This window comes from Orycteropus afer, unplaced genomic scaffold (genome assembly GCF_000298275.1).
Source record: "Orycteropus afer afer isolate SDZICR_OR568_19922 unplaced genomic scaffold, OryAfe1.0 scaffold00002, whole genome shotgun sequence".
In the NCBI taxonomy this organism is placed as follows: domain Eukaryota; kingdom Metazoa; phylum Chordata; class Mammalia; order Tubulidentata; family Orycteropodidae; genus Orycteropus; species Orycteropus afer.
The window spans coordinates 31,575,059-31,585,117 of NW_006921589.1; the positions used below are offsets into that span (position 1 = coordinate 31,575,059).

Sequence of the window (10,059 nt, forward strand, 5' to 3'; positions counted from 1 at the left end):
GAAGGAAGGTTGGGCAATCCTACTTCCGTAGTGATACTGCCTCGGAAACCCAAGGAGGGGTCACTATGAGTTGGGGTCAACTCCACGGCAAACAACAACAACAACAATAACAACAGCAGGGTGTCCAAGGCTGTAACCTTTTTACAGAAGCAGACTGCCTCTTCTTTTTCCTGGAGCGGCTGGTGGGTTCATATTGCCAGCCTTTTGATTAGCAGCTGAATACTTTATTTATTTTTATATATTTGTTGTGATTTGAGTGAAAGTTTATAGAGCAAATTCAATTTCCATACAGCAGTTCATACACATTTTGTCTTAAAACGTTGACTGCAATTCCCCACAACGTAAGCAGTTGAATACTTTAATTGCTGCATCACCAGAGCTCTTTTACATGTTGAAAGATAGTTTTAATTTTTTGGATGTATTTTGGGTGCCAATGTTGTGAAAGTCTTTTAATTACATTAGCTATTGAACAAAACTTTTGTATTGTGAAATAAATGATCTTGATTTGTATATACTGACAGGAAATTCTTTCCCTTTAAGTGAGTCATCTGTCCCCTTTCAGCTATCATTGTTGACTGATAAGAAAAATAGATATTTTGACCTCTTTTTTAATATTTATAGTACTGTCTATACTATTGTATGTTTACTGTAGCTTATCTAGCTATTGTGCTTTACCACATTTCTACGACTTAAACCTGTTTAAAATCAGTTTTGCTTGTACAGTAGGAAGCTACCAAGGCACTCATCCAATTTCTGATGTTAGCTTATTGATACAAGGGGAAGCTGTATAGAATAGTGGTCAGGAGTACATGCTTAGGAATCAGGCAGGTTTGAGTTTGAATTGTTGGCTTGCTGTGTGCTTCAGATTCACTATCTGTAAAAGGAAGCTAAGATGATAATATCTACCTTCCAGTGTTGTTGTGATGCACATTTATGATTATATATGTAAAATCCTTAGTGCAGGGAATGCCTAGCAAAGAGTTGGTACTCAATAGATAACAGTTAGGATAGCAATTTGTTATCTGGTTTTATGCTCTGTGAAGCTGGTTGAAGCTTTCATATTTGTTTTTTGTGCATCAAAGTTCCTATTACAACATTTAAATAAATTATACATATATATGTGTATTTTTTGCTTTTTTAGGGAGTTCCAATGAATTCACTCAGGTTTCTCTTTGAAGGTCAGAGAATTGCTGATAATCACACTCCAAAAGAAGTGAGTACAATTTCTTTTCTGAATCAAGAAAATTTTAAATTCTCCATTAAATGATTTAGTTCACCAGTGTTAAAACTACCCTCTTCTTGAATATTTTCTGATGTAAGCAGTATCACATTTGACAGAAATAAAAATAATCTTTTGGGTTGAACTTCCCATGTATTGCCTTCAAAAATGCCAATAATAAGAAAAATGAAAAGTGGGATGTGAATACTGGAATTAATGCCATAAGGCACATACTACATCTTTTATAAAAATGGATAAATGCTTCTCAAATTTGGCAGTTTTTGGTACACTTTTGTAGTGATAGTCACCTTTATACTTGGATTTTGATTTTCAGTTCGTTTTGAGTATTTTTTAATAGGGCAGCTTTTTGCATACTAACATAATTGCTTCAGTCATTTTAATTATTTCATTTTTTTTAACTCTGTGTATCTATGTTTCATTGTTTTCCTAAATTGACTCTTAATATATTTTCCCCTATTGAGGCACCTCAAAGTATTTCTATGAAGTGTGTGTGTGCTTATACAGATTTTGCCCTTCCATGTAGAAGTAACATTTCTGATATTTCATTTTTTTTTTTAATAGATTATTGTGGTTTGGGTGAAAGTTTTAAAGAGCAATGTTTTTCTATGCAACAGTTCATCCACATTTTGTTTTGTGACATTGATTGCAATCCCCATAGTGTAACAGCACTTTTCGCATTTCCTCCCTGTGTGTAGCGTTTCCATTTGTCCTTCTTTCATATCGTTCCCTGCCTTCTGAGCTTTATTCCTGGGCAAATGCTGCCTTTTTAGTATCGTATGATTGTTTGTGCCCTGTCTGATATTCCTGATAGTGGTAATGACATAATGTTACTATTTTCATTTTGAGAGTTGTGGGAATAGTGCAGTATTTTCCTGAGTACTTTTTCCCTAGATTCACCAACATTGAACATAGTGCTACATTTGCTTTATCCCTCTCTATGTATTTATATCCACATATTATCATTATTGCTAAATCACTTGAGAGTAAGTTGTAGATATCATGTGACCCTAAGAATTATAATTCAGTTTTCAAATTTAGGAGGTTTTACACTCATACCGTACTGTTCTCTCATATGCAATCTATAGGCAGATTTAGCCATTGCTTTTTGTCCTAGTAGGATCCTTAATAGCCATTTTTTTTTTTTTAACCCAACCTAGGACTCTAATCCAAGATTATGTATTATAAGACTACAGACCAGTTATTTTTTAGAATGGCCTGGAATTAGAATTTGATATTTCATCATGATTAGATTCAATTTTGCTTTTTCAATAGGAGTATTATAAATACTCTTAGATGTGATAGGTGTGACAGAAGTAATAGTTTTGAGAACATCATCTCAGGAAGTACATGATACCAGTTTGAGGTATTTTTATGGGTATTGTTAGCTTTGATAATTTAGTTAATGTGGTAACATTTCTCTACTGTAGTTGTCATTTTCCTCTTGCAGTTAATACATAATCTGTGAGGGATGCTTTGAAATGGTGTTAATATCCTTCATTAGATACTAGCTAATGGGGGCACTTTCTGGTTGGCATCTGTGCTCTTTTTGACATCTCCATCTTTTTTTTAGCTTTTTGTTTTGAGATAATTTTAAACTTACAGAAAAGTTGCAAGAATATTACAAAAATTTCCCACATATTCTTCACCTAGGTTCACCTGTTTTTACAATTTGTGGGCTTTGCTTAATCATTAGTTCTGTGGGTTTTTTTTTTTTCCCCTGAGCTACTACAGAGTGCCTACTTACTCAATATTTCAGTTTTTATTTCTTGAGAACAGGTATAGTCTTTTAATTAACCAAAGCATAGGAAATTCCAATTCCAAGTTACCAATTCAGGAAATCTAACATCGATTAGAATACTTAACTTTGCTGATTATCCCAATTATGTCCTTTATGACAACTTTTCTCCTTCATTACAGGTTCCGGTTCAGGTTCACTTATTTAGTTATTTCTTTAATTATCTTTAATCTGAAACAGCACCTTAGGCTTTCTTTGTCTTTCATGACATTCACATTTTTAATGAATACAAACTAGTTATTTTTCTGGAAAGACCCTCAATCTGGGCTAATCTGTTTCCTTATGACTTGATTCAGGTTGTGCGTTTTTGAATGGAATAGTACACACATGGTGATGTGTCTTTCTTAGGGTATAACATTTGGAGCACATGACTTCTCCTTTCCTCTTATTAATGATTTAATTTTGATTACTTGATTTAAGTGGTATCTTTTTTCTCTACTGTACATGACCTTTTTTTCTGTTGCAATTAAGTAATTTGTGGGAACATAATTTTGAAACTGTATAAATATTCCCTTTTTCATCAAACCCCCCTCCCCCACCTTGGGTTTAACATCCACACTCTTCTTGAGTACTTCCTTATTTTCTCTTAATAAGATACTGCAAACTCACCTTGTACTTTGTCTGTTCTAGCCTTACGTTTAGCCATTTCTCCAAGGAGCCCTGATTGCTTTCAGTGGGGGTAAATTTAGCATGTAGTTTTCTAATGGTTTTAGAAAGCAAGATCTGGAGAGATGTGTATTTTTATTGTTTTTGTAGAATTAGATGCTTTAGAAGCATTTTAAAAACTTTATAAATAGAGTATTGAGATTTCTTTAACAACAGGTAATGAGTAAGAGTATGTATTTGATTATAACCTAAGTCTCTCTTGGTATTTACAGACTGGAAAAATATTTAAGCAAGAAGTAAATTCGTGCCCTGAATGTCGTTTGATTTAAAGCAAACATTTCGTCAGAATTATTGGAGTTTGTGTGGGTCAAGTTTTGACTATCTTGTGCATTAGATATAATGAATGTAATGGAAAAGCAAATATTCTTTTATAACATTGTCAAAAATCCACTGGAATGTAGAAAAAACCAAAAACAGTATTTACAAAAATATGAAAAGCTCTATCTGTACAAAGTTGTGCTTACAACAGTGTTATTTACCATTGAATAGTCATTTGTAATTGAAATTTTTAAAATATCAAAACTTTGGCCTTTCTTCATTTGAAATATTATTGAAGTCAGTATGTAAAGCAGGTGAAGGCAGAAGTTCCCTGACTGAAGTGGGGTTGGTTACTCAGTGTTTCTCAGTGCTTGGAGTCACCTCCAACCTTAGGGTCTCTGAAAGGCACAAGTTGAAAGTCATTCTTAGTTGACTAGTTGCCCAGTACTTAATTTCTGCCAAACTGGTTAAGTGAGAAATATCCTAATTCCCAGACTGTAAGTTATAGGATGTTAACAGATTACTATAGTTACCAGATATTATCAGTCAGTTGGGGTCTTTGCATTTAAATAGATGCTAAAATTGTGGTGCAGTATGCCCTGATAACAGAAGTAGATTTTGTGCTTTTTAAATTTTGGGGCCCTGTGTTCTCGGTTCTTTGATTTGACTTTTGCTTTGGGTATTTTGAACTTGTGTGCCTTGAACTGCTTTTCTTTGCTGAAGTTGATAAATAGTAAGTGACATCCATGATGTGGGACATACCTTTTTTATGTCTCTCCTACAACATTGTCTTTCCTCCTGTCTTATTTCTCATACAAGAGTTGATATTTGAGTAGACATCAGATGCTTAATGCATGTAAGACTCAAATATCCAGAACCAGGCATGTACAGCATGACATAAACTATACCAGTAGCATGATATAAAGGGTAAAACATAGAAAATAAATACAGTCTCAGTATAGCTGCATTGCCTTTTCTTAGAGGCAACCATTATTGTTTCTTTAAGAAAAAAAGTACAGAATATTTCAGTGCATATAAAATATGTTTTTTAAAAGTAATTGCATATACTTAATGTTCTGGAGGGCATTTTAAAGGACCTCTCCTTTTTTCCTGTAAGAATTGAAAAATGATTGGCTGATTGAGCATTGTGGTCTTTTAAGAACTCTTTATAGGATCAAATTGACAACAGCAACTTGAAAGATTAGATAGGATATCTAGAGGGCTTTGGTAGCATATTGCCTAAGGCACTTGACTACTAACCAGAAGGCTGGTGGTTCAAATCCACCAGCCACTCCTCAGAGGGACGGTTGGGCAATCTGCTTCCATAGTGATACTGCCTCAGAAACCCAAGGAGGGGTTGCTATGAGTTGGGTCTGACTCGACGGCACATAATACCACTACCACCTAGAGGGAGCGAGTTTATGTTAATGGAGGAGGAACAGTTTAGAAAAGGAGGCTAAGAATGTACAACTTGAATGTAATCAATATCACCAAATTGTATGTGTAGAAATTGTTGAATTGGTTTATGTTCTGCTGTGTATATTAACAATAACAAAAAGGATTAGCTGAAAAATCTGGCCTGCAAAACTTGGAGGTGTTGGATACATTTAGATACATGGATAACTTTTCTCCATTGGGGGAGTGGTCACTTGATACCAAGGAAAATAATAGTTGTATGCTAGAAGGAATTGTAGATGACAAGACAAACCACATAGAAATGAATCCTTGTTGTTGTTAGGTGCTGTTGAGTCGGCCGTGACTCGTAGCCACCCTATGTGCAACAGAAAGAAACGCTGCCTAGTCCTGTGCCAGCCTCACAATCCTTGCTAAACTTGGACCCATTGTTGCAGCCACTGTGTCAGTCTGTCTTGTTGAGGGCCTTCCCCTTTTTCGTTGACCCTCCACTTAACCAAGCGTGATACTCTTCTCCAGGGAATGGTCCCTTCTGACAACATGACCAAAGTAGGTCAGTCAGATGAAGTCTGGCCATTCTCGTTTCCAAGGAGCATTCCAGCTGCACTTCCTCCAGGACAGATTTGTTAGTTTTTCTGGCAGTCCCTGGTACTTTGAGCATTCTTCGCCAGCACCACAACTCAAAAGCATCAACTCTTCTTCGGTCTTCCCTATTCATTGTCCAGCTCTCATTCTCATCCATACAAGGCGATTGAAAATACCATGGCTTGGATTAGGTGCACCTTAATCTTCAAGGAGACCTCTTCAGCACTTGAAAGAGGTCTTTTTGCAGCAGATTTGCCCAATGCAGTATGTCGTCTGATGTCTTAACTGCTGCTTCCATTGGTGTTGATTGTAGAACCAAGTAATATGAAGTCTTTGACAACTTCAGTCTTTTCTCCATTTATCATGGTGCTGCTTATCGGTCCGGTTGTGAGGATTTTTGTTTTCTTTGATGATTTTTGTTTTGTTGATGTGTAAGCCCTACTGCTTACTATAGTCTTTAATCTTCATCAATAAGTGTTTCAAGTCATCCTCACTTTCAGCAAGCAAGGTTGTGTTGCCTTTGTGTCGCAGGTTGTTAATGAGTCTTCCTCCAATCCTGATGCCATGTTTTTTTTCATATAGCCCAGCTTTTTAACGACCTTTTGCTTTCTTCATGGATGATGTTTTAGGTTCATTTGCTCAGCATACAGATTGAATAAGGATGGTGAAAGGATACAATCCTGATACACTCCCTTCCTGTTTTCAAACAACACAGTATCCCCTAGTTCTGTTTGAACAATAGCCTCCTGGTCTATGAGCACAATTAAGTGTTCTGGAATTCCCATTCTTCTCAATGTTACACATAATTTGCTACAAACCACACAATTGAATGCTTTTGTATAGTCAATAAAACACAAGTAATCATCCTTCTGGTATTTTTTGCTTTTAGCCGAGATCCATCTGACATCATCTATGATATCCCTTGTTCCACATCCTCTTCTGAATCCAGCTTGCATTTCTGGAAATTCTGTGTCAATATACTGCTGTCACGGTTTTTGAATTATCTTCAGGATTTTACTTGCATGTAGTATTAACGATATTGTTCGGTAATTTTTACATTCTGTGGGATCACCTTTCTTTGTTGTTGTTATGCGCTGTTGAGTCAGACCTGACTCACAGTGACCCCTCCTTGGGTTTCTGAGGCGGTATCACTACGGAAGTAGATTGCCCAACCTTCCTTCTGAGGAGTGGCTGGTGGATTTGAACTGCCAGCCTTCTGGCTAGCAGTCAAGTGCCTTAGGCACTATACTACCAGAGCTCTGTAATGGGTGCTAATATGGCTTTCTTCCAGTCAGTTGGCCAGGTAGCTAGCTGTCTTCAAAACTTCTTGGCATAGATGAGTGAGTACCTCCGGCAAGGCATCTGTTTGTTGAAATATCTTGGGTATTCTGTCAATTCCTGGAGCCTTGTTCTTCGCCAATTCCTTCAGTGCACCTTTAACTTCTTCCTTCAGTACCATTGGTTCATGGTCATCTGGCACCTCCTGAAATGGATGAACATCGACCATTTCTTTTTTGTGCAGTGACTCTGTGTATTCCTTCCATCCTCTTTTGATGTTTCCTGTGTCATTCAATATTTTACCCATAGAATCTTTCAGTATTGCAACTTGAGGCTTGAATTTTTTTCTTTAGGTTTTTCAGCTTGAGAAATGTGGAGTGTGTTGTTCCTTTTTGGTTTTCCAACTCCAAGTCAGTGCACATTTCATTATAATAATTGACTTTGTTTTCTTGAGCTGCTCTTTGAAATCTTCTGTTCAGATTTTTTATCTTGTCAGTTGTTCTATTTGCTTCAGCAACTGTCCATTCAAGAGCAACATTCAGTCTCTGCTGACATCCATTTTGGTCTTTTCTTCCTTTCTTATCTTTTTAACAACCTTTTGCTTTCTTCGTGGATGATGTTTTTGATGTCATCCACAATTCCTCTGGTTTTTGGTCATTGGTGTTCAATTCATCAAATTGGTTTTTTAGATTGATCTCTAAATTCAAGAGGGATATAAACAAGGTCATTTTCTGGCTCTTGTGGACTTAATTGTCTTCAGCTTTAACTTGAACTTGCATATGAGCAGTTAGTTGATGGTCTGTTCCACAGTCAGCTCCTGGCCTTGTTTGGCTAAAGATACTGAGTTTCTCCATCACCTCTTTCCATAGATGTAGTCAGTCTGATTTCTTTGTGCACTATCTGGTGAAGTTCATGTGTATAGCAACTGTTTATGTTTTTCAGAAAAAGTATTTGCAACAAGTAAGTTGGTCTTGCAAAATTCTATCATGCTATCTCCAGCATTATTTCTATCACCAAGGCCATATTTTCCAACCACCGGTTATTCTTTGGTTCTACCTTTTGCATTCCAGTCATCAGCGATGATCAGCACATCTTGATTGCATGTTTGGTCAGTTTCAGAGTGCAGAAGTTGGTAAAAATCTTCAATTTCCTTATCTTTGGCTTTGGTGGTTGGTGCTTAAATTTGAGTAATAGGAGTATTCACTGGTCTTCCTTGTAAGCATGTGTGTATTATCCTGTCACTGAAAGCATTGTACTTCAGGATGGATTTTGAAACATTTTTTGTGACAGAGAATGCCGCGCCATACCTGTTCAATTTGTCATTCCTGGCATAGTAGGTCACATGATTGTCTGATTCAAATGGCCAAAACCAGTCCATTTCAGCTCACTAATGCCTAGGATATTATCTATCTTTATGTGTTCCATTTTATTTTTGACAACTTCCAATTTTCCTAGATTCATACTTCGTACATTCCATGTTCTAATTATTAATGGATGTTTGCAGCTCTTTCATTTTGAATTATGCCACATCAGCAAATGGAGGTCTCAGAAATTTTATTCCATCCACATCATTAAGGTTGACTCTACTCTGAGGAGGCAGCTCTTCCCCAGTCGTATTTTGAGTGCCTTCTGACCTGAGGGGCGCATCTTCTGGTACTATATCAGACTGTGTTTCATTGCTGTTCATAAGATTTTCCTGGCCAGTTCTTTGAAAAGTGGATGGCCCCTTCCTTCTTGCAAGTCTGTCTTAATCTGGAAGCTGTGCTGAAACCTATCTACCATGGGTTACCCTGCTGCTATTTGAAATACCAGTTGCATAGTCTGCAGCCTCACAGCAACACAGCACACAACAGGACAGAATGACAAACTGACAGACGAATCCTTAGGCAGTATTTTTCTAACTAAAACCACATATATTTCAAAGTGAAATCATATTTTTTGAAAGAAGCTCTATCAGATAATTACACGTAGAAATAAAATACTTTTTAGAAAATATGCTATCAGACTATTAAAATACGTGTTTAATTAAGTTTAAAACTTCTTTAAGGCACTTAAGGAGTTATGGTGGCATAGTGGATAAGGCATTTGACTGCTAACCAGAAGGTCAGCTGTTCAAACCCCCAGCTGCTCCATGGAAGGAAGACAGGGTGATCTACTTCTGTAAAGATTTACAGCCTTGGAAACCCAATGGGGTCTCTATGAGTCACAAATCACTCAACAGCTGTGAGGTTTTTTTTTTTTTTTTTTTTTTTTTTAATGTACTAGTCAGAAACACTTAAGTTTAATATAGTGAATGAAATGGGAAGTGAAATTGACTCAGGAAATTAAGATGAATTACTTCACAGGCATAAAATTGGAAGGAAGGATATATCTCTATTCTTTAGATTAGAGGAAGCAAGTTCTTAATCATTAAGAGTAGCTGTGAATCACTTTTGTATCTTTTTGCTCTTCCAGAGGGTACTACATTATTGCAGCCAATTTAAAAATAGCACTTTGATCTTCTAGTAACATTTTTTTCTTTCCTCTTACAGCTGGGAATGGAGGAAGAAGATGTGATTGAAGTTTATCAGGAACAAACGGGGGGTCATTCAACAGTTTAGATATTCTTTTAATTTTTTCTTTTCCCTTAATCCTTTCTTATTTTTAAAAATAGTTCTTTTGTAATGTGGTGTTCAAAACGAAATTGAAAACAGGCACCTCTCCTTAAAACATCTGGTATTTTGAATTCTAGTGTTCATTATTCATTATTGTTTGTTTTCATTGTGCTGTTTTGGTGATCGAGCCTCAGCCCCCTTCACATTGCCCTCTTCTTCTAAAAAAAAAA

At 36.4% G+C, this 10,059-nt stretch overlaps 1 protein-coding gene across 1 annotated transcript in view; it reads left to right on the top strand.

Moving 5' to 3' along the window:
- Positions 1-9,835, top strand: part of SUMO1 (small ubiquitin like modifier 1) — a 31,411-nt gene extending 21,576 nt beyond the window's left edge. The window contains exons 4-5 of the mRNA XM_042783571.1: positions 1,142-1,213; positions 9,767-9,835. Of these exons, the coding sequence (XP_042639505.1) occupies positions 1,142-1,213; positions 9,767-9,835 (141 nt within the window). The remainder of the gene's footprint in view (positions 1-1,141; positions 1,214-9,766) is intronic.
- Positions 9,836-10,059: the final 224 nt, after the last annotated feature.